The sequence below is a fragment of the Martes martes genome (genome assembly GCF_963455335.1).
Source record: "Martes martes genome assembly, chromosome: 10".
NCBI lineage: Eukaryota > Metazoa > Chordata > Mammalia > Carnivora > Mustelidae > Martes > Martes martes.
This window is the reverse complement of record NC_137898.1, coordinates 41,537,117-41,563,089: the sequence shown is the minus strand read 5'-3', so window position 1 is coordinate 41,563,089 and position 25,973 is coordinate 41,537,117. Positions and strand designations below refer to the sequence as shown.

General features: G+C 35.4%; 1 protein-coding gene across 1 annotated transcript in view; it reads left to right on the top strand.

Moving 5' to 3' along the window:
• Positions 1-24,026, top strand: part of PRMT3 (protein arginine methyltransferase 3) — a 129,025-nt gene extending 104,999 nt beyond the window's left edge. The window contains exons 14-16 of the mRNA XM_080816665.1: positions 11,549-11,599; positions 11,797-11,884; positions 23,068-24,026. Coding sequence (XP_080672791.1) covers positions 11,549-11,599; positions 11,797-11,884; positions 23,068-23,177 — 249 coding nt within the window. The 3' untranslated portion in view covers positions 23,178-24,026. The remainder of the gene's footprint in view (positions 1-11,548; positions 11,600-11,796; positions 11,885-23,067) is intronic.
• The last annotated feature ends 1,947 nt before the right edge of the window (positions 24,027-25,973 follow it).

The following is a 25,973-nucleotide window of genomic DNA, read 5'->3' as shown; positions in this document are numbered from 1 at the left end:
GGAAGATTTGGGAAGGGCAAGAGATATAGAGGATACAAGAAAATAGATATAGAGGAAAAGTCCTAATATATCTTTAAATGGGAGTACCAAAGGAAAGGAGGTGAGAATAACCACCAGTTTATTCTCTGTATTTAATTAAGAGTCTGGCTTTTTTGGTCTCTTTTTTTCCTTTGGTTTCTTAAAGTCCACATATGAGTGAAGTCATATGGTATTTGTCTTTCTCTGACTTACTTCATTTAACATTATGCCTTCTAGGTCCATCCATATTGTTGCAAGTGGCAAGATTTCATTCCTTTTTATGGCTGAGCAATATTCCGTTGTATAAATATATCATAGCTTCTTTACCCATTCATCTACGGATGGACAGTCGGGTTGCTTTCTTATCTTGGCTATTGTATATAATGTCGCGATAAACACAGGGATGCATATATCTTTTCAAATTAGTGTTTTCATATTCTTTGGGTAAATACCCAGTGGTGGAATTACTGGATAATATGGTAGTTCTATTTAATTTTTTTTGTTTTCCTTGCCAGAGGAGAGATATCAACAAAAATGTTTCTATGGCTGATTCAAAGAAATTACTACCTGTGTTTTCTTGTAAGAATTTTATGGTTTCGGGTCTCACATTTAGGTCTTTAATCCATTTTGAGTTTATGAATAAGATTAACTTAAAGGTTCATCCACTTCCAGATACATACCCAAGAGAAATGAAAACATATGTCCATACAAACACTTAAACATGAGTGCTCGTAGCAGCATTCTTTATAATAGCTAAAAAGTGGAAGCAGACCAGATGTCCATCACCTGGAGAATGAATAAACAAAATGTAGGTCCATACAGTGAAGTAGTATCTGTCCATAAAACAAAACATATATTGGTATGTACTACAGCATGGATGAACCTTGAAAAGGTTATGCTAAGTACAGGTAGCTAACCATGAAAGCATTCCATTTATATGCTCTTGCATTTCTATGATTCCACTTATGTGAAATGTTCAAAATAGGAAATCTATAGACAGGTCTGGGATTAGAGGGGGAATGGATACAGAATTTCTTTTTTGGGTAATAAAAATGTTCTAAAATTAGATTGCAACAATGGTTGTGCAACTGAATATTCTTTAAACTGAATTAAGCAGTTTATTTAAATATGAAAATTTTATGGTATGTGAATTATATCTCAAAACGGGGGAGAAGAGGGGTGCCTGGGTGGCTTAGTGGGTTAAAGCCTCTGCCTTTGGCTCAGGTCATGATCCCAGGATCCTGGGATCAAGCCCAGCATCGGGCTCTCTGCTCAGTAGGGAGCCTGCTCCCCACCCTCTTCTCTCTCTGCCTGCCTCTCTGCCTCCTTGTGATCTCTGTCTGTCAAATAAATAAATAAAATCTTAAAAAAAAAAAAACAACAACTACTTAGTGCCTGTCAGTCTTAGACTGGATAAATAAACTGTTAGTCAGATATGCCTTACAGCCTTGTAACAGTTTAAGTAATGTGCAACAGTGTAAGTGAATCTAAAAAACAATAGTGAGGAAAGTAGCCAGTCCACAAAATACTACATGATGTGTGATTCCATTTATGTTGAAATATGTAATAGGGAAAATGAATCTGTGATCTTAGAAATCAGTATAGCGGTGAGCTAACAAGTGCTGGTGAGGATGTGGAGAAAAGAGAGCCCTTGTGGCTGTTGGCTGGAAGGTAAATTGGTGCAGCCACTGGGGAGAACAGTGTGAGGTTCCTCAAAAAATTAAAAATAGAATTAATATATGATCCAGCCATCCCACTTCTGAGTATATGTAAAGGAAATGAAAACAGAATCTCAAGGAGATAGCTGCCCTGCCATATTGATTGCAGTCTTAAAACAGCCAAAATATGGGAGCAACCTTTGTGTCGATCAGTAGATGAGAGGATAAAGAAGATACACACACATACACAATGGGCTATTCAGCCATCAAAAGAAGGAAATCTTACCATTTTCAATAACATGGATAGACCTCGAAGGGATTATGCTAAGTGAAATAAGTCAAACAAAAATAAGTACTGCGTGCTATCACTTACATGTGCAATCTAAAAATCCAAACTTACAGAACAGAGAGTAAAGGTAATAACCGGGGATAGAGGGTGGGAGAAATGGGGAGATGTTGGTCAGAGGATACCAACTGAGTAAGTTCTGGGGATCCAGGGTACCTCATTATGCTTACAGTTAATAATACTGTATTATATCCTTAAAAGTTATTAAGAGAGTAGATCTTAAGTATTCTCACCACAAAAAAGAAATGATGATTATTTGATGCAGTGGAGGTTTTCACTAATGCTGAACACATTAGTGGTTAATTACTCATTAATTGATTAATGAGTAATGGTAATCATTTTGCAGTATATGTGTATCAAATCAATACATTGCACACCTTAAATTTATAATCGTTATGTGTCAATTGTATGTTATATGTCAGTTATATCTCAATAAAGCTCGTGGGGGGAATCAGAATAGTAGTTACCCTTTGGGCCGGACGTGCCTAGGATTGGCTCAGGTGGATTACTGGGGTGCTGGGATGTTCTATTTCTTGATCTGAGTGTGGGTTTCTTGATCTGAGTGTGGGTTTCATGGCTGTATTTTTTGAAAATTCATGGTATACACGTAAGTGCACTTTTCTGCATATATACTGTACTTTAAAAGGTTTTTTAAAGTGAAAATATTAGTAAATGTCAATGATTATTGAATATATAGAACAGTATCTTGTGTTTATAGCTAAGAAAAAATGTTGAGCAGTTAGAGCATGTAAGGTCTCAATTTATGAAATGTCAGAATTAAAGTACTTATGTTGTAGGCTCTGAAGAGGTGATCTCTTCTTCCCCTGCTAAAAGCATTTTAGTAAGCAATTTTGAAATTACAACAGACCCAGATAAGTAAATTTGAAAGAAATTTCAGTTACAACCTGGAAATATTTTAAGTAGGTCAAAAATTAATTTTATTGAGTTTTTTGGTAAAAATACTTTTTAAAAAATATTTTTAGACCTATTGTCTGTTTTGCTACTTCCCCTATTGCTTGGTCTATTCTAAACAATACTCAATTTGGCAATATCCCTTGAGGAGTATATGGCACTTAATATGTATTGTTCCCTAGAGGAATCATGGAAGAAAGAAAAGATGCAAATTTTCTCTTGGGATAAAATAGAAAATTAATTGAAGGAGAAAGAGTCCATGAGTTAAGGTATAGTTAATAGTGGGAGAAAATCATACACAATTTTCATATTTGTTGATTTCATCTTCTTAGTTTAAATACCAGTTATTACAGCAGAGTTCATACTCTTTATGCAGCAGCTTGCATAGCTTATGTTTATATTATCATCTTGTTTATGTACAGTGATGTAAGCTATAGTAATCATTTTTATGTATTTTCTTCTTACGCTTTCTTTACTTGCTTCAGACTCATCATCAGTTGGCTTTTGAATTTTGTATTAAGATTTTGAAAGGACTACTCCAACAAAAAATGAATTGTATTTTTGTTATAGTGATTCTGCTGCATGGATTACAAACACTCTATCTCCATGCTTGGATAAACTCCATCAAAAGCACATTATCCTCCTACTTCTGTGGCCAGCTGCCTAATTGTATCTGCTGTAACCACACGCTGTTGGAACATGATACCAATGAAGAACAGAAATGATAAATTACTCCCTGCAGGTGATAGTGATAATGATAATTTTTAATTTCCTTCTTCCTCACAAGGTCTAGTCTGATCTTATTTCATTGGCTGCCATCCTGTTACATATACACATGATACATTTTCTTTAAAGAAATATTCATCACACCAAAATACATGAGAAAATAATTTTTTATTCCAAGTCATTGTTCTTCAGATGAACATTTATAAAAATGAAGTGCATTTACCTTTGTGTGTCTGGGACAAACAAAACGTGGCTTAAAACAGATTTTTTAAATATTCAGTTTACACATACTGTGAGTTTTTTTCTTCCTATTTGTGAAATCCACAAAGAAGAAACAGTTCATTTTGAAAGACTATATTCTAATGCTTAGGAATGTTTAAGATGCACAACAAAGCTACGTGCCTGAATTATTTTCCTATATATGTGGAGGATTCCCACCAAATTACAAATGTGATCAGACTGTCCCAGAAGTTTGCTGCATATGCATGTATTTTTCTTTTATTCTGTTTTCTTCTATAATGAGCACTGTTGTTGTTCTTAATTACCACAGACGCTCCCTTCTCTCAGTCTAAGGACTTTTTTTTTTTTTTTTAAGATTTTATTTATTTATTTGACAGAGAAAGAGACAGTGAGAGAGGGAACACAAGCAGGGGGAGCAGGAGACTGGAGAAGCAGGCTTCGCGCTGAACAGGGAGCCCGCGATGCTGGGCTCAATCCCAGGACCCTGGGACCGTGACTCAAGCCAAAGGCAGATGCTTAATGACTGAGCCACACTCAGGCGCCCCTCAGTCTAAGGACTTTTTAAAAATTTTTCCGACGGTGGTATAATTCAGTGAGATGTTATTTATTTAACTGTGACCTTGCCTTTACAGATTAATCCAACTTCTGCAGATGTTTTATTTTAATGCTTGTTTTTTCCCCTCAGCAATTCCCTTTCCCCCTGACAAGATATACATGTGGAACAAAAGAGAAATGTATCCGGTGCTTAGGCCTTATAACCTATCTGATCTTTTTCAAGCGCGTCAAGCTGTGCTCCTGTTACTTATTACCATTGCCTGTTAGCCATCATTTTCAGTTTCCTGTGGTTGTTTATTCTTATATTTGAATGACTTCCACAGAGAGAGTGTAAGTTCATTGAAATTAACATTCAACAGACCTAGAGGTAGCCTGTCAAAGTGATGGTAACAAGGTGGTGAAACTAATGGAAAAATAGTGGCATATTTATGTTCTTCACCAGAATAAATAGCTTTGTCCCTAAATCAGCTGACATATGTGGTTATAATGGCTTTGCAGAAAATAAAAACACTAATCATAGTTCAGTTGGGTTTTATAGTCTATGATTCAAGTTCAATAACATTTTTTCCTCTTTTTGTCTAATATCTTATTTTAATTATTAAGGACCACTTACAAGTTGAGGGGAGCCCTTTCCCTTTCAGTAGCATTCTGCTTGAGGGTTAATACCCATTTTAAAACCAGAAATGCCCTTTGGTTTTTTTAGAGCAAGAGTTTTCTACTTGCTCAGTTATGTGAATCTTTTTGGAGTTTTGTGGGGTTTTTTTGGTTTGGGTTTGTTTTTTGTTTTTGTTTTTGTTTTTTTAAGATTGATTTATTTATTGTAGAGAGAGAGCAGGAGCAGGAAGAACAGAGGAAAGGGATCTGAAGCAGACTCCACACTGAGCGTGGAGCCCCAGGTGGGGCTCGATCTTAGGACCCTGAGATCATGACCCCAGCTGGAACCAAGCGTGTGTTGCTTAACCAGCTGCGCCACCCAGGTGCCCCGGTTATGTGAATCTTAAGTCTGATGAGTCGATTATCTGCACGTAGTTTGTTTTTTGTTTTTTGGGGGGTGGTTTTTTGCACATAGTTTTTTATTGCAGGTGAATTTCTTCCTAGCTTCTCATGCTTCTGCTTCATGGGTGCTGTAGAACTGATTTTGGTATTACCCTCCACCAGACATGATTAGGGAGGTAAATCTGTTTGAGTTGAAGAAACTATGATGCATTTCAGAGGGAACCATAAAGTAGATGTGAATTCAGATTTATCTTTGTCATAGGTCCCTGCCAAATTCTCATAATCAAAGTGAATTATATCTTTATTTTTATTTATTTTTATTTATGCAATACTATAGATCATTTAACTCAAGTTTTAAAAATAATTTATTATCACAGAAGCTGTTCATTTTTATGGGAAATCTAAATTATGGGTAAGGCTGATGAATATGCACATTCCAAATCTATCATCTACTTTCAATCGCTTGGTGATTATCTTTTCAGATATGTACATATGTATTCACATTTGCATAGCATGTAATAAGTGCCGATAATATATATATTATTCTTTTACCCAATAGTATATTGTGACTGCTTTTCCAAATTGATAAATATTTACCTATAGGATTATTTTTGATGGCCAAAATGTTATCCCATCATATGGAGGTATTATGATTTGTTAACTGGTCACCTGTTGTTGAAAATGTGGGCTAAAATTGGCATCTTATAGATAAATCATTGCAAGCATACTCAATAAATTTCCATAGAATGTTTTTTGGAAGTTAAGATTTACTGGGTCAGTGAGTATGTGCATTATATAAACATTTTGACTGAGCCCATAACATGTATTTGCACAACAGAATAGTACACAGATCTTAAGTGTAGTTTGATAAAATTGCACAAAGTGAATACCTACCATGTATCCAGCAGTCAGCTGAAGAAACAGAATATTACCGGCAGCCCAGGAGCCCTCCGTGTAACCCCTTTCTAGTTTCTACCACTGTTGAAGGGTAACTACTATTGTGACTTACAACACTGTAAATTGTGCTGTTTTTGAATATTCTATATGTAGATAGAATCATAGCATGTGTACCATTTTCTCTGTGACTTCTTTTTAATACAGATGTCTTGTCTTTTATTATGTATTACTAAGTTCCCTCTAGAAAGGTCATTTCAGTTTATTTTCCCAGTATGCATGCTACTTTCCCCACTAACTATGGATATTATCTTTTAAAAAATGTTTTCCCCGGGGCACCTGGGTGGCTCATTGGGTTAGAGCCTCTGCCTTGGGCTCAGGTCATGATCCCAGGGTGCTGGGATCAAGCCCCTCATCGGGCTCTCTGCTCGGTGGGGAGCCTGCTTCCCCCCCCTTCTCTGCCTGCCTCTCTGCCTACCTGTGATCTTTCTCTCTGTCAAATAAATAAAATCTTTTTAAAAAGAAAGTTTTCCCCATCATGATCAAGGAAAATCGTATCTGATCATTTTAGCTTACTCATTTTTCTAAGTAGGTCAAACATCTTTTACTTACGCTTATTTTTCTTTTATAAATTTCCTGCTTTGTTTTCTAATTTCTTTTGACATTGTTTTCTTACTAATTTGTAGTAGCTTAATGTAAAAAAGGACAGTGTCCCTTTGTTATATATACATATTGCAAATACTCTCAGATTTCTTCATCTTTTAATTTGACACTAAAATTTTATTTTATTCAAGTATAAGTAGCATACAGTGTCATACTAGTTTTGGGTGTACAACACCGAAACTCCCTGCTTGGCGGGGGGCCTGCTTCTCCCTCTGCTCTTCTCCCTGCTCATACTTTCTCCCTCTCATTCTCTCTCTCTTTCAAATAAATAAATAAAATCTTTTAGAAAAAAAAGAGTCTGGGGTTTTTTTGTTTGTTTCTTTGTTTTTGTTTTGTTTTGTTTTGTTTTAAGATTCCACATGTAAGTGAAATCGTGGTATTTGTGTTTCTCTAACTTACTTCACCTAGCATAGTAACTTCTAGGCCCATCCATGTTGTTGAATAGGAAGATTTTATTCTTTTTTATGACTGAATATTTCAGTGTTTGTATGTACCACATCTTCTTTATCCATTCATCTGTCAGTGGGCACTTAGGTTGCTTCCATATCTTGACTATTGTAAATAATGCTGCAATAAACATAGGAGTGCATGTATCTTTTCAAATTGGCGGTTTTGTTTTCTTGTATAAATACCCAGTGGAATTACTTGATCATATAATATTTCTATTTTTAACTTTTTGAGGAATTTCCATACTGTTTTTCATTAGTGGCTGTACCAGTTTCCATTCCCACCAACAGCCAAGTATTCCTTTTTCTTCACATCCTCATCAACACTTGTTATTTCTTGCCTCTTTGATTATAGCAATTCTGACATGTGTAAGGTAATATCTCATTATGGCTTTGTTACTAAAGTTTTAAGCTTCTCTTGAGTTTCTGCCTATGCGTGATGCTTAAAAAGCCTTCTTCACATCCCAGTTTTATAAACATTAAATATGTTGGTGGGATTTTACTCTTCCTCCTCCTAACCACCCAAACCCCTGCACTGATCTTAATGATTACATCTACATATGTGGAAAACCCCACCAAATGATGTTATATCATGTTTGTCTTAAAAAATCGTAAGTATTTTAAAGGAGTTCAGAGGGGAAAAGTAATCTTTTGTACTTAACAAACTATTGATCATTTCTGTTGTTTTTCTGTTGTTTTTGATGTTTCAGGTTTCCTCCCAGTATTATTGCTCACCAGCTTGAAGAACTGCCTTTAACATCTCTTCTTTTTTTTTTTTTAAGATTTTATTTATTTATATGACAGACAGAGATCACAAGTAGGCAGAGAAGCAGGTAGAGAGAGGGGGGGGAAGCAGGCTCCCCGCTGAGTGGAGAGCCCATTGTGGGGCTCATCCCAGGACCCTGGGATCATGACCTGAGCTGAAGGCAGAGGCTTTAACCCACTGAGCCACCCAGGCGCCCCTAACATTTCTTCTAAACTCTTTTGGCAATGAATTCTTTTAGTTTACCTTTACTTGAAAATGTCTTTATTTTGCCTTCATTCCTGAAGTATATTTTTGCTGGATATAGAATTTTGAAAGGTTTTTCCCGCTCCTATGTTTTTTTTCCATCTGGACCTCCATTTACATGTATGTTAGTTGCACGGGCCCCTGAGGCTCCTGCATTGTATTTCAATCTTTTTCTGCTGATTTTTCAAATTAGATACTTTCTATTGACCTATCTTCACATTCACTGTTTTTTCTTTTTTCCTCCCTGTCATCTCCATTCTGCAGGTCAGCCCAGGGAGCTTTTTGTTTCAGTTATTACGTTTTTTAATTCTAAAACTTCCATTAGTTTTATTTATTTATTTATTTATTCATTCATTCATTCATTCATTCATTTAGTAGTTTCTTTTTCTCTACAAGAATTCCTATCTTTCACTTCATTTCAGTGTGTTTTCTATAACCCCATTTCTGTTGCCTCATAACAGCATGGTTATAATTCTGTTTTAAAGTTTTTGTCTCATAGTACCCAGCTTCTGGGTCATCTCACAGTTGGCATGTGTGGATTATCTCTTTTCTTAAAAGTTAAAGACATTTTCCTGGTTCTTTGTGTGTTGAATAATCTTGGATTGTTTTCTGGATGTTGTGCTTGTTATGTCGTGCGTACTGTCGGTCCTGTTATAATTATCTAGAGAATGTTGTTGATGTTTGGTGTGAGCGGGCAGTCAACCCAGTTAAAGCCAAAACATAAGCCCTGTCAACCGTGCCTGGGCAGGCAGTGGTTCACATCTCAGTCTAGTTCTCTAAATGTTTGCTGTAGTATTTTGGGCTCTCCTACACATACCCTGTTTAGTGATTAGTCTAACTCGCACAGCTTTTTCAAATCTCTCTTATGTTCTGGAGATCTTTGCTGATTGGAGGTTTTCAAGGCCTGTGCCAGTGATTGAGATTTTAGTTCCATTCTCTCAGCCTTTGTTATGTTGATTTGGAACTAACCTGTAGTTCAGAGGTCAGGCTGAGACTTTTTCGGGTCCCTACAAAGTAGCGTTCCTCTCCTCCCCTCATGATTCTCACATTCTCTTTTTTCAGTTGAAAATTATAAGTTCTAAGTCTGGTTATTCACTGATTTCTTAAAGTGTCCTGACAACATAATAAGACTAGCTGAATTTAAGAAACTGAAAATCTTAACTGAAATGTATTGAGAATGTGCTACATGAGAGACCTATGCAAGTTAAGGAGAACAACAATATGAATTACACATAGGCTTTGTTTTTAAAGCAACAGTGCCATCTTGGACGCCTGGGTGGTTCAGTTGGTTAAGCGACTGCCTTCAGCTCAGGTCATGATCCCACGGTCTTGGGACCGTATCCCATCCCACATGGGGCTCCTTGCACAGCCAGGAGCCTGCTGCTGCCTCTCCCTGCCGCACCCCCTGCTTGTGCTCACTCGCTCACTCTCTCTGACAAATATAAATAAAATCTTTAAAAACACACACACACATTGTAGTCTGATAGCACGACTAACTATAAGTAGTATGGTAAGTTCTGTAATAGAATTGTATATAATAAGTACATTCTCTCAGCAAATATTTATTGTGTACTATGGGCCAGGCACTGCTCTGGACACTGGTGAACAAGACTGGCATACAGGAGTAAATTTAAGAAAATAGTTGAATTAGTCTATGGAGGGATACCAGGAAATCAACTGATAGAAGTCATGTTTTAGAAATGTTCTGAGTAACTACATAGTTTTCTATAATAATCTGTACCTGAGTACTACATTGTTTTATATTTTGTCTGTTTGATAGAATTATAAATAGTATTTTGATTCTCTCTTGGTATCTAAAACGTAATGAACCTCAGTGTTAAATATTGAACTTGTTTTGGGCCCAATCCATATTAACCTCACAGATCAATAAAAGTTCACATTCTCAACAAAAGCAGGAGAGTACACAAATTAGCTAGCTTTATAGTGATTTTTCAATAATCGGTGTCCTATTCTTAACACCTTATAAGCTTTTTTTAATGCCAGTTTTAAAAATAGATAAAGCTAATGCTGTTAGTGAAAGAAAAAGGGATGGTATCATTTAAATTTTAAAAAGAAATAAAAATTACATATCCTCATCTGAATATTTGTCTTTTTTTTTTTTTTTAAGATTTTACTTATTCATGTGACAGACAGAGATCACAAGTAGGCAGAGAGGCAGGCAGAGAGAGAGGAGGAAGCAGGCTCCCTGCCAAGCAGAGAGCCGGATGTGGGGCTGATCCCAGGAGGCTTTAATCCACTGAGCCACCCAGGTGCCCCTGAATATTTGTCTTCTAGAGACCGTTTTATACTATCACAGTAACCCTTAGAATTACCTCAGAAGTTCTCCTTTGGGTATTTGCTTATATGTTCTATTTGAGTACTATTATATATTTTTAGTTTATCTTCAGGAAAAAAGTGACATTTAAAAATTCTGTTGATCTCATTACAAAAATATTCATAGTACTTTGCTTTAAAATTAGATGCACAAGATCAGAAGAAATTAAATGAGATCTTTGTATAAAAGAGTATGTTTAAGTGAAATTTATTGCCGTGTCACAAACCACCTTAAAACCAAGTACCTTGAAGTCACAATCATTTAGATTTATTTGTGTATGATTCTGCAGTCCGGACTGGACTTGTCCTCTAGTTCTTCTGCTGGTTTCTCCCCAGGTCTCTTGGGCTGCTGCAGTTGTCTGGTTTGACTGGAGCAGAGAGCTCCAGAATGGCTCCCGCCTGCACAGCAGCCTGTCTTTGGGAGAGCATGGCTCAGCTCTTGGGGCTGGCTGAGGCCTCTTCCTTCGTGTGGTCTCTCACTTTACAGTAGTCTACCACAGTCATTTCTCTAATAAAACACATATTGATTATTTGATTAGCCTTGTTGCCCTTATTATTATATTGTTTCTGTGGGGGAAAGCCAAATTCTATAACTTCATTTTTACGTGTAACATCTTTTCCAGGAGAAAATAGTGACCTGTCATAAGTATAAGAGGTATCTAGTCTTTGAAATGGTTTCTTTTTGCCATTATCTTGAAAGACTGAATAATTGTTATGTCATGTAATTAGTTTAATTTTTTTTTTTAAACAGGCAATTGCTGGCTACTTTGATATATATTTTGAGAAAAATTGTCACAGCAGGGTAAGTATCATGAGTTTTCCCATAAGAATTAATTATGTGAAATACATTGTATTTTATTTTTGTGCCCCAAGGTGTTTGATCATAAGCATTTTGCTGTTGTAAGCAATCAGAGCTTGTATTTGATGTAGTAGATTAATGTAGCATGATATTAAAAATCTTGTACTTCATCAGATACTTTTGAACTCTTACCAATGCAGGTCGTGTTCTCCACGGGCCCCCAGAGTGCCAGAACACACTGGAAACAAACAATATTTCTATTGGAAAAGCCATTTTCCGTTAAAGCAGGTAAGAAAGAAAAGGGAGAGAAATGTCTTATTCTTTTTGAAGTAAACATTATTCCTTCATTCTACAGTGACTTTTTCTATGCCCACTGTCTTTGAAACAATGCAACATGCTAAGTAAGATAAGATGTTCTTAGAGCTACATAAATTTTAGATGGCATATCATTTCAATAAAGTAGTGATTTAAAGAAAACTCTTACTTAGATTAGATTTATAATTCCTGCCAGTTAAAATGTGCTTTAATATGTAGCTTTTATTTTGAGTACCACAAAATAAATCTGACAACTTTTCTTTAAGTATTAACTAGTAGTATATAATAAGTTGCAAATATAAGTAAAAATACTTTCACTTCCAAAGTGACAAAAGAGAAATATCACTGATAGAGGTGAAGTGTAAATTTAAAAGAATGCTATCCAGTAGTTACGGTGTTCAGTATATGTGTCTAGAGGGCTCTCCCCAGTCTGTACCCGCTCAGATCTTACACGGTGCTCAAGGACTGGCCCAATTCTGCATTCTTCTGTCTTGCACCTCATTGATTGCTCACTCTGATGAGCACCTAGAGTTCTTATGTACCTATACCCTTAGCTCCAAAAGTTAGAATTTGACTGTGGAATCTCTGTTATTTAAATTGTTTATTACATATAAATTATCCTCCCCCACCTTTACAGAAAACTTTCTGACTATATGAAGCCTGAATGTATAACAAACTTCCATGAAAAGAAACTCAAAATCACTAGGAACTCAGGGAGAGAGGCCAGTTAAAACTACGTAAGAGACTTTCTTATCCATCACTACAGGGGAAAGAAAAAAAAACCATAAAATTTAACAAGGCCAAGTACCTGCAAATGGAACTTTTATACTCTTCTGAGAGTCTTTATTGGTACAGCTTTAGAGAACAGTTTGCTACCTTCAAGTTAAGTATAGATGTATAAGTATCCATCGCTAAAACCACAGTTTTTTCTAGGCATGTATTCTGAACAGTCTCCCTGCGGTCTGTCTACAACAATCTTGACAACAGTATGGTTTGTAGAAGTGAAAAATTGGAGGCACCCTGAATGTCCATGAACAGAAGATAGATAAATATGATAGTTGCATACAGTAAAATCTCTGTAACAGATTAATCATGTATTTGTGAATATCAGAAGCACCGTTAAGCAAAAAAAGTTACAGAGTGATTCCTACAATACATTGTTTATATGGAATTTAAAGACCTGTGAAACAGTTTCACATGCAAACACACACAGTCAAAGTAAGAAGCAATACTTAAAGATGATAACTGGGGAATTCAGTATGGCTGCCCCTGCAGAAGGATAGAAATGGGATCGGGGAAGGCTTTAAAGGGGATTCAGTGCCATAGACCTGAATTATTCCTTTTAGAAATTGAGGGAACTGTGGGAGAATGTTAAGATTTGACAAAACTTGAGTGGTGGGTGTGAGTGGTCATTATACTATTCTCTATATGTTTTAAATATTCCATAAAATTCAGTTATAGTTTGATTTCACTGTTGGTGCATAAATTGAATTTGGTAGATGCACATAAACACTATTAGAGTAAAGCAACACCTGTTGTCATGTTTTCACTTTAAGATTGTAGTGCTATGGAAATAAAACCCTGATGGTCTCATTTTCTCTTTCTCCAAAAAGCTTGAGCACAGCAAAACTGAAGTGTGATGAGCACAAATGAAATTTTATTACATTTTCATTTGGTTTTGTTTGGTTGGGTTTTGTATAGCTTTGGTATTTGGATTGATACTTGGAAACTTGAAAATGTTGCTTTCTTCACAGTTCCTATTTTATTATCTTAGTGCTTAATTTTAAAGGTAGTGCTAATTCATTCATGTTTAAATCTTGAGAGAGATTTAAGATAGCATTTGAATTTTCTCCTACCTAATTACAACAAAATATTATTTTATTCTAGTGAAATTTTGAAATCCTATTTATTACCCAGTAATCCTTAGAGTAATTGATTCAGCTTTTTCAGAATACTGTGAAGGAGATATATGATTTTAATATTGCTTTGTCTACATTCTGTATTTCTTTCATTGCCATTGTATATGTGCTTGTATTTAAATAGTAAGACCAGTACACCACAAAACTTTGGAATCCCCTAAAATACAACCAGGAAAAACTTAAAAGGGAAATTTCAAAGTAAGGAAAATGTGGTCCTTCTCAGCTATGAAGGTAAAGAAGGGATTATATAAGGAACTACAACTCCTTTTTGGTTTTTTTTTTTAACCCTTCTAAACCACTGGTGATAGTACTAGTGAGTAGAAACCAGAAGTTGCTGGGCAGAGTACTAAAGAACACATGCTAATCAGCAAAAGCCTCCAGAAATCTACACACAATGCCCCCTTAAGTTTTTTGGGTTTTGTTTTGGTTTGGTTTGGTTTGGTTTGGTTTGGTTTGGTTTTTTGCCCCCTTGAGTTTTAGATGAGCACTAAGATGCATGGAAGTAGGATGAAATGCCTGAGGTCAAGCAAAGCGGCTGAGGCAGCTGTGAACAAATAGTTCTCAGAGATTCCATGTAGCTCTGGGGTATTTGAGTTTTAGCCAGCTAGAGTGGGGACTCCTTTTGGACTCTCTTCAGTCCAGAAGGACCATAGCTTCGTAGTAGGAATAAACTAACCCTAAACTAAAGGCTAACCTGCTTGTTCCTTAACAAAGCTTAAAAACAACCCTTAAAAGAAAAAAAGAAAAAAGAAAGAAAAGGAAAAAAAAAAAACAAAAACCTGGACCAAAGTAACTTTATTGGCAACAAAGGAAAACAAAAAACACTGAACAACATAAAATTCATCATGGCCCAAACTTCCAATCAAACGCTGAATGCAGGAAAATGTCAGTTGAAAAAGAAACAGATCCAGAAACTAAATTAGCACACAAGCACATTGAAACCTAACTACTTTTATATGAGAAGGTATTTAAAATCCAAATAGAACTTCTAGAGATGGAAATTAATAGTATCTGAAGTGAAAATGTCATTTGATGCAATTAACAGAAAAAAAGGTCAGTGTTCTTAAAGATGCAGCATAAAATATATCCAAAATGAAGCACAGAGAGGGAAAAAAGACTTTTTAAAGAAATGAACATATCCACAGTATCCAGTGGGAAAATATGAAGCACACTAATTTAAATGTGATAAAAAGTCCCTGAAAGAAGCAGGGACAGAAAATATATTTGAAGATATAGTAATGGCCAAATTGTCTTTCATTTGCTAAAAGCTATAACCCACAGATTGAAGAAATTCAATGAACCCTAGGTATGATCAATACAAAGAAAACAACACCAAGACGTAGCACAAATTGCCAATAAACAGTGATAATAATATCAAAAGTATTAACATGAACCAGAGAAAAATGAAACAGAGCAAAGAAAGAATATCAGAATATTCTTCAGAAACCATGTAAGCCAGATGATAAATGACATTTTCAAAGTGCTAAAAGAAACTGTCAGTCTAGATTCTATATTTAGAATAAATGTATTTCAAAAGTGAAGCCTAAATAAAACTTTTCCAGAAGAAAAACACTGCAAGAATTCATCTCCAGCAGACTGTCAATACAAGATAAAGTAAGCTTCTCGAGTGAAAGAAAAATACCACCAAGTGGAACTTGAATCAGAACGAAGGAATGGGAAATGTCAGAAATGGTAAATGTGTGACTTCGTAAAAAAAAGAATTTGTTTACTTATTTTGTAATTTCGTAAAAGATAATTTAAAGCAAAAATAACATATTACGGGTTTCAAAACAGACATAAAATGTATGGCAGTGATCAAAAAAATTAATGAGAAAATGGAAATATATTGTTTTTACATTGCACATGAACCAATTTAATGGTAAATCATGATAAATATGTATATTGTAAACACCAGAGGAACAAGTAAAAAAAAAATTTTAATTAAGCCACAAAATATAACTGATAAGCTAGTAGTGAAGATGAAATGGAATCTTGAGAAAAAGATTTGGCTCAAAAGAAGATACAATCATAAAGAAAGAGAAAACAAATGGTATGAGACATCTGGGTGTCTCAGTCAGTTAAGGTCTTGGTCCCCGGGTCCTGAGATCAAGCCCAGCATTGGGCTCCCTGCTTGCTGGGGACTCACCTCACTCTGCCACTCCCCCTGCTTGTGCTCACTCTCGCTTGCTCACTCTCTTTCTCTCTGTCAAATAATAAAATTTAAAAAATATATATTCAAACATGGATAACTATATTAAAACTAAATGGTCTGTATATCCACATAATGGAATATTATTGAAAAGAAATAAACTCTGATGCTATGAAATGACATGGAGGAATCTGAACGCATATTAATAAGTGAAAGGACTAATCCGAAAAGGCTACACACTGTGATTCCAGCTATATAACATTCTGGAGAAGGCAAAACTGTGGAGACAGTTGGGGGGGGGGGGGGCAGTGGTTGCCAAGGGCAAGGGATACAAATAAGCAGAGCACAGAGGATTTTTAGGGCAGTGAAAATAAGCTCTCTCACCGAATGCACCTTGAATAAACCAGAATGCATGAACAGCTGTTTGAGATCCCTGAAAAGTAAATAATATCAGATAAATTGGAGAAGACCAGAATTCAGACACCCTGAACTGGTGATAAATTTATGATTTGTTTGCTTCCAGTATCCCCAGTCTGGTCTCCAGGCAGCCTGAAACTCAGAATTAAGGCATCAGCACAGACAAACTAGCTCCTCTAATTCTAACTTGAGGAATGGGGAAAGGATCTCCTAATGCTTAGAGAAATCCCCATTTTTCTTTTCTTTTTTTGTCTTTGTTCTCTTATATCCTAGCCCCCAAATAATCCCACAGTAGCTGCAGTAGGGATCCACAAACACCTTAAACTCTGAGGGATAGTATGTAAATGAGTGGGTGTGGCTGTGTTCCAGTTAAACTTTATTTACAAAAACAGGCAGCCAGCCTCAAAGCCTTCCATAAAACAAATCTCCAGGCACAGATTGCTTCACTGCAAATTCTTCCAACTACTTCAAAAAGAAATAACACCAATTCTATAGTCTCTTCCAGAAAATAGAACTAATTTTATAAGGGCCTCGATACCAAAAACCAGACAAAAATTGTACAAGAAAATTAAACTACAGAACATCTTTCATGAATATAGACGTACAAATTGTCAACAAAATACTAGCAAATTGAATCCAGCAATATTTTTTTAAAAAACAATACAGTAGGATCAAGTGGGGTTTAGTCCAGGAATCCAAAACTGAGTCAATAATATAAAATACAAAAATATCTTAGAATCATTTAATAGTCTCTTTTTTTTTTAATTTTTTCAATGTTCCGAGATTCATTGTGCACCGCACCCAGTGCTCCATGCAATACGTGCCCTCCTTAACATCCACCACCAGGCTCAGTCAACCATGTTAACAGTCTAAAGAAGAAAAACCACATGGTCACATCAGTGGATGCAAAAAAAAGCAATTGAGGGGTGCTTGGGTGGCTCAGTGGGTTAAAGCCTCTGCCTTCGGCTCAGGTCATGGTCTCAGGGTCCTGGGATCAAGCCCCACATCGGGCTCTCTGCTCAGCACGGAGCCTGCTTCCTCCTCTCTTTCTGCTTGCCTCTCTGCCTACTTGTGATCTCTGTCTGTCAAATAAACAAATAAAATCTTTAATAAAAAAAAAAAGCAGTGACAAAACTCTGGTTTCTCTTCAGATCGCATAAATCTTTCGCCTTATCTATTCATAATAAATACTCATAGCATACTAGAAATAAAAGAGAACTTCCTCAACCTGATAAAAGGCATCCACACAAGGTCCATAGCTTAGCATCATACTGAATGGAGCAAAACTGAATGCTTTCCCTCTGTTTGGGGCAAGGCAAGAATGTTCACATTCACCACTCCTATTTTCTTATATTGGAGGTCTTAGCCAGTGTGATAAGGAATGAAAAAAGAAATAAAAGTCACTGGAAAGGAAGAAATAAATCTGTCATTATTTACAGGTAATATAATTGTGTCCACAGTGAATTCTAAGGAATCTAAAAAAACTATAGAACTATTAAGAGAATTTAGCAAGATAGAAATTGACAGGCTGAAAAAAAAAAGAAAGAAAGAAAGAAATTGGCAGGCTGATTCTGAAATTTGTATGCAAATGCAAAAGACCTGGAGTAACCAAGCAATTTTTCAAAGAATCATATTGGAATCCTTATACTATGTGATTTCCGAACTACTAAAAAGTTATATTAAACCAGACAGTAAGATATTATACTATAGATAGACATAGAGATTATTATAACAAGTAGAGAATCCAGAAATGGAATTACTTTTGTATAGTTAATTAATTTTTTTCCAAAGGGTCACTGTATTCAGTGGGAAAATGATAGTCTTCAAGAAATAGTGTTTAGAACAACTTAAGTATTTGTACAGGAAAATCGTCTTAATGCTTACCTTATACTGTATTCAAGAACCAAATCTAAATGGGTCAAAAACCTAAATATAAATGTATAAAACTGCAAAACTTCTGGAAGATAACGTAAGAGATAGTCTTTGAGACTTGGGGTAGGCAAAAGTTTAGAAGGTGAGATAATGGTAAAACCCATTGCTGCACACATAAAATGTGCACATTTTACCGTAAGTAAGTTATGCCTTACTAAAGTTAATTTTTTTTTAAAAACCCTCACTGGACTGTCAATATTTCCAGGGTAAAATCCAAATTTCTTTCCATGGCCCTTTACAATCTGACCATTTTTCCTCATTTCCAGTCCCAGTGTGTTACATTCCACATCAATAGCCCATCATATGCTCCAGCTCATATGGACTTATACAGACCACTCATTTTTTAGCTAACTTTCCTATCTTTTTTTACTCCTTGCCTTAGTCTAAGATAGTCTACCTAGAAAGCTGTTTGATCTCTTTCACTTGATAAATTTCAGTTTTCTCTGCATTACCCAGCTTATTTCTATAAATCTTCCCTCACCTTAGAAAATTAATTACTATTTTCTTTGTTTTCCTAGATCATTTCATGCATACATCTGTGTTAGTACATCTCAGTATGCTGTGATAAAGGGTTCTCTAATAGATGATAAGTTATTTGTCTTTCTCCTTTTTAATCTGATGGTAGTATTTGCCATATTGTAAATATTTTACTGAATGTACAAATAAGTATAGTAATATGCATTGTCATTGAAATCTCATTTCCTCTAATCACCTTGGGTGACATCATGCCAAAGGCATTTACTGGCCGTTTTATTTGGTTGTCCCATTTTGTCAACTGTGATGTTCTCAAAAATTTTATCATACTATTGAACTTGAATAGCTTGGTGTTCAAATTTATCTTGGCATGTTTGAAGAGTTCTCTGTAGTTGTGTTTAATTAAAACTAAATCATAAAACTAAAAGTAATTTTGGACTCATTATGCTCTAAAATTATTAGATAAAATTAAATAAAGCCAAGAGTGTCTATTCAGAATAATTTACTGTGCATATAAGTCTTGTCTTAGTATCCAGAAACTAATATGATAAGATTTTTAAAATAAAATATTATAAATATGTCTTTCATTATGCTGCCTAGATTGTGGGGCATGGGGGCGGGTGTGTGAATATCTTCAGTAATAGTAAATCTCTTTTTCCACCCTTAAGGGTAGACTTGATATTTAGAAAATAAGAAAAGATGTTGTGTGAATAAGGAATTTCTCAGGCTAAGAATTGTACATTTGACCAAAAGCAAAATGGAAGTATAAAATAATGAGCCTAGTTGGTTTTCTTTGGTGTTTGGCTTTTTTATTATATTTTATTCACAGCCTAGATCTAAAAATATTTCAGAAGAAATGCTGTTAACATTTGAGCACTTCTAGCATTCTGGGAGTAACAAACCATCATCCCAGAATTAATACTTTTAAAGTTGTTAGAGAACACTTACTTTGAAGTTTAAATTCAATGTGTTCGTCCCCTTTCCTTTAATGTACAATTTTTTACTGTGTGAACTTATATGGCAGTGTTTACTGTAAAAATCCATATCTTTTTCATGTAATTTCGCTTCAAAAATATGACTAAAGTCAGGCTATTTATTTTTCTTTCTCTGTATGTATCTAGTAAGCTTTTATATGATGGAAAATCCATTTCTCTTTTCCTCTTTCATTCTTTAAGCTCTAATAGTGATAATAATGATTTAAAAATTTTCCCCTTTCTGGGGAAATGAAATTTCATTGCTCTGGAAGAAATTAATTTTAAAAAGCCACTAGAACAGAATTGAAATGAAATCAATTTTGCTCTTGATTGAACTGCAACACTGCTTTGTGGTACTAATGGCCGTCTGCCGATGATAAAAACAAGGTGGTAACAGCTCAGCTCCACAGAGAGTGTCCTTTGCAGCTCCCACACTATACACATGCTTAACAGCATCAGTCATTTTATATCTATTTGACACTGATTAATTACTACGATCCCTTCTGGTATTACACCTACTGACTTGGCACTTTTGTCAGGCCTAAACAATTGACGGGAGTTCAGCAGGGTGAATTATGTATTTATTACTGTGACCCTTCATGCTATTTAATTAACTTAAATAAGTGCTGTTTGCACCCTCATTTTGAAATTAAGATTATTATAGAAATAGTTACTTTGCTTGTATTTCATTTTAAGACATGAAAATTATACTAGTTTATAAGGGAATTACTGTTACGACGTTTTAATTATTCAGATGTTTTGTTTACTATTGATGCTTAAATTTTTTTTCTTTCATGAAAATTTATCAAAAGTATCCATAACTAGTTCATCTTGACTTGTGCTACATAGAACTCTTCAATGTATCCTTTAAACTTGAAATGAAGAGTTTGATGACCTGCTTCAGAAGCTCTATAGAACACTTCCATTTTGACCCTTATCTTAAGGATTGAACTTAAATCAAACAGCAGCAACCATTAGAGGACATGGACTAAAAAGAAACATTTGCAACAATACCTCATATCCATCAACAAAATCACTAATTTGAATGCACAAAGGAATTTTTTTTTTTAGATGGTGGTTAAACATTTGAAAGGATACCCATCACCACTGATAATCACTGAAATGCAATCAAAGCAATCAGATTCTGGTAGTGTTTAAATAACAAAAGTATTGTATTGTTTTCTTTTGCTCTTTTTTGTTTCGTTTCTAATAACACCAGTGTTGTTGAAGATGGTAGGAATTAAAAACTGGAATATACTTTATGCCTTTTTTGAAAGTATTCCACTTCTAATCATTCATCCTAAGGAATCAAATCCAAATTCAGTTTTTTTTTAAATATTCACTATTCTAAGAAGTGAAAGTAATAGAAGTAATAGTGTTTCTTTGTTTGTTTTTAAAGATTTTATTTATTTATTTGACAGACAGAGATCACAAGTAGGCAAAGAGGCATGCAGAAAGAGAGGAGGAGGCAGACTCCCTACTGCATGGAGAGCCCGATGTGGGGCTCGATCCCAGGACGCTGGGATCATGACCTGAGCCAAAGACAGAGGCTTTAACCCACTGAGCCACCCAGGCCCTCCAAAGTAATAGTGTTTTAAATTGCCTTTCTTGGGGCACCTGGGTGGCTCAGTTAAGCATCTGCCTTCAGCTCAGGTTATGATCCCAGGGTCCTGGGATTGAGCCCCGCATCGGGCTCTCTGCTCAGCAGGAAGCCTGCTTCTCCCTCTCCCACTACTCCTGATTGTGTTCCCTCTCTCGCTGTGTCTCTGTCAAATAAATAAATAAAATCTTAAAAAAAAAAAAAAGTAAATTGCCTTTTTTTTTTATTTTTTAAGATTTATTTATTTATTTTGGCGGGGTACAGAGAGAGAGAATCCTTACGGTGACTCTCGGCTGAGCATGGAGCCCGACAGGGGGCTCCTCCCACTATCCATAAGATCACAATAGGCACTGAGACCAAGAGTCAGATGCCCAACTGCCCAACCTACTGAACCACCCAGGGGCCTCAAGTTACTTTTCTTTGAGTGTCTTCCTTGTGATTTTTATTTTGATTTATGGAATATTTTGAAGTCTTTTGTTTAAGTCCTAAATGTTTTGGGATTATTCAAGTATCTTCAAGTATCTTTCTATTAATTTTTAATTTTATTCAGTTTTGGTCAGAGAACATATTCTGCATGATTTCTTTATGTTTAAGTGTATTAAGATTTGTTTTATGACCCAGCATATGTAGATGTAATCTGTCTTGGTTCTGTAGATGTCAACCAGGTCAAGTTGGTTAATACTGTGTTAAATCTTCCATATTCTTTCTGGTTTTCTATCTAGTTGTTATTGCAATTATTGACAGAGGAGAAGTGAAATTTCCAGCGATAATTGTGGATTATATGTGTCTTCCTGTGGTTCTGTCAGATTTGCATCATGCATTTTGAAGCTCTGTAGTCATACAGTCATAAATAAGGGTCATTAGGTCTCTATGATTTGAATGATAGTTTTGAAATATGTTTCTTTATCTCTGGTTGTATGTTTTTTCCTGAAGTCATCTTTGTCTGATGTTAATACTGCCATTTCAGACTCTCTATGATTAATGTAGAATTACATTATATAGAATATTATATAGAATAGTTCTCCTTCCTTTTACTTTGATGCTGTCTCTACATTCAAAGTATTAAACATATTACAGTTAATATTATTACCTGTGATACTAGATTTAATTCTGTCATTTGCTATTTTTTTCTGTATCCCCTGTTATTTCTTGCTTTTTTCCTTGTTACTCTTTTTTTTGGTTGAATACTCTTTATTATTTCATTTTATCTCTACCCTTGGCTAATTAACTACATGTGTTGGGTTTGTTTTTATAATTGTTGCTCGAGAGTTCCAGCATGCCTTTTTAGCTTACCAGACTACCATCAAACATTGGTACACCATTTAATTTATAACTTAAGACTCTCAGTAATTTACTTCCATTTACCCCCTCCAATCCTTCGAGCAATTGTTATAAAAATTTCACTTCCCCAGATGGTGCTATACATGGATTATCTCCCAATACATTGTTGTTATTTATGCTTTAAATATTCAGTTATGTTTTAAATTAATTTTAAGTTTTTTCATTTTTTTAGATCTGCTTTGTTCAAAAATTAAACATAAAATTGTCCTAAAAATTAAATCTATTAATTTTTTTCCAAAATGAGTGAACTATCTCACGATAAGCAAAGAAGTACTAGGTATACATTATTATTTTTCTGCCATACTGTATTCCTTGAATTCTTAAACACATCTTTTGCCTCTCTTCCATAGGTGAAGCCTTGAAAGGAAGGATCACAGTCCACAAGAATAAGAAAGATCCACGTTCTCTCATTGTGACCCTCACATTGAATAATTCAACTCAAACTTATGGTCTCCAGTGAAAAGGCTACGAAAGCACAACTAACTTGCAGTTTTTAGTATGGGGGTGGGTTATGGGTAGGGGTGGAGAGAGGGGGTTTTATGTGAGCATGTAGCTGATGGATCTTTCCTAATGAGTCTCCTCAAGACGAGAGACATGTGGTAGGAATCTCATATAATTCAGCTAAGGAAGGGAACAACAGTTCCTAGTGGACCACCTACATTATTATCACAGTCTTGGAAGTCTGCTCAGCAAGATTTTACAAATGTAACCATTACATTGAGTTTAGCTATACTGAAAATTATTTAAATAGGCCTAAATTTGAAACAGAAGTAGTCTTTTGTTGTTTTTAATGTTTCTTACTATACATTTTAAACACTAGTAACTGATGAGTTACTTGGGTCATGTTTTATTAAACTAGTAACTATACACAAACTATTGTACATTTTATTGCTGATTTCTACTCTGAGTAGTAGTTTTTAATTGTATTATTTGGTAGAATATTAGAGTATAAGTAAAGAGCAAGTGGGAGGGACTAAAATATGGAAAAGAACATCACACAAATCATATTTGAAAGACAGCTTAGTTGATGACCCTCTAGTTCTGAACTACTCATCTTTGCAGATTTCGCCAGTTTTCTAGTACTGCCCAGGAAATCTAATTTCAATATGTTTATCCTAGGTTTCATACAAGTTTTTAAAGGTCGGGAAAAATAAATACTTATTCACTAATATATCTTTTTCAAACTAGATTTACGTGCAAAGTTAAACATGTAACTATTAATCTACTTACGGTTGTGTTGTTTACAGTTATTGACTCAATTTGAAAGGCAGAATAGAAGACATTCAATAAAATGTGTACAACAACCATTAACATTATAAAATGTTTTAACATACTAAAGCCTTTTATAAGATCCGAAGCATTTTAAAAGGTCTTATCAAAGGAATCATCTTTAAGAAAATGGGGATTTAAGGACAGCTGGGTCATACACTTTTTTCAGTTCAACAGCTGGTTCTTTTTCAAAATAAGACTTATACAAGGCAGCATGACGTGGTGTTGAGCCGTATAAGCTCTGGGGTCGGTGTCTAGGTGCGGGCTCTGGTGACAGCTCTTACTTGCTGTTGGATCGTAGTCATGTCCCTTCACCTCTCTGTCCCTTTATGAATATGCCAGTTCATGAGTTAATACATTCCAGCTACTTCAGTCAGTGCCTGACATATAGAAGACATTCATTAAATGCTACGTGATAGTACCATTAGTCAGTCAAGGATCCCTTCCACAGAACATGTGCTGTCTACATTATATTTGTTTGGGAATTGTTCCCTCATCAAATAGTGCCCTTAAGTACATGAATGGATGGGGATATTTGACAAATTAATATAGCAAAACTCCTTTAAAAGTTGTCTTTTGGTCTTAGGGAACTGGACTACTAGCAATGGCAAAATTAACCCCTTCAAATGATGTATTTCAGATCATAGTCTTTTAAGTCTTGGCTTCTTCTATAAGCATAATTTCTGTTTTCACTGGGTTAAACCGGCCAGCTTGTTTTTGAATTTAGAACATTATTAGAAATGTGTGGTGCTGATAATTTAGCTCAAAGTACTTTAAATTTTGTCTGGAAAGACTTCAGGTACAAATTTGGGTATAGTAGAGTGATAAAAATAAGGAAGCCCTGGGGTGCCTGGGTGGCTCAGTGGGTTAAAGCCTCTGCCTTCGGCTCAGATCATGATCTCAGGGTCCTGGGATGGAGCCCCGCATTGGGCTCTCTGCTCAGCGGGGAGCTTGCTTCCTCCTCTCTCTCTGCCTGCCTCTCTGCCTACTTGTGGTCTCTGTCTGTCAAATAAATTAAAAAATAATAATAATAAGGAAGCCCTGTAAAAAGATTTAATGGATTTTTTTTAATTTTTTATTTCTTTTCGTCGTAACAGTATTCATTGTTTTTTCACCACACCCAGTGCTCCATGCAATCCGTGCCCTCCCTAATACTCACCACCTGGTTCCTCCGACCTCCCACGCCCCCACCCCTTCAAAACCCTCAGGTTGTTTTTCAGAGTCCATAGTCTCTCATGGTTCACCTCCCCTTCCAATTTCCCTCAACTCCCTTCTCTCCATCTGATTTAATGGATTTTTAAAGTAACCAAATACTGCCTAATTTTTTTGCCTTATTTTTCATTCATGTAAGTGAGTAACAAATTTTTCAACTATTTAAAAAAGCATTTCTCAAAAATGATTTTTTTTTTGAAAACTCCTGTTTGATTTGCCTAGATTTTCATCCAGTGGCTCTTTTGATTTTCTCCTGGTTATAAATAGGCCAACGATAGTTGGTAGGTCTCTGCCTTTCCAGGCCAAAACATTCTAATGTGTGTACCTAAACATTTTATGAAACCATTAAGAGTCCAAATGTTAGCTCTTTGGAATTTAGCCATTAAGCTGGTACAAAAAATTAAAACTTCATAGCCCCTGACAGTGATAAATGCACTGTCCTTTCATGCTGTGACCGAGGCACATTTAGGGATAGCAAACTACTCTGTCCCAAGGATTTTATTTCATTTCCATTAAGAAAATACATTTTTCCTCCTATTTTTATTTGTGAAAATTAACATTGTTATATTGTAACATATAGGATTCATCCAACTAGTCATCTCTATTCAGTCAAAGAGTAATTTTTGAACAGAGCATTTTGGAAGGAGTGTTTCAACAAAACAATTCTTGAGGGTGGACAGCATTGCACAAAGTGGTCCAGTAAGGAACCCCAACTGCTAGCACATTATAAATTTATAACACATTATAAATGAGGGAGCTGTCATTTCCCTTTGAA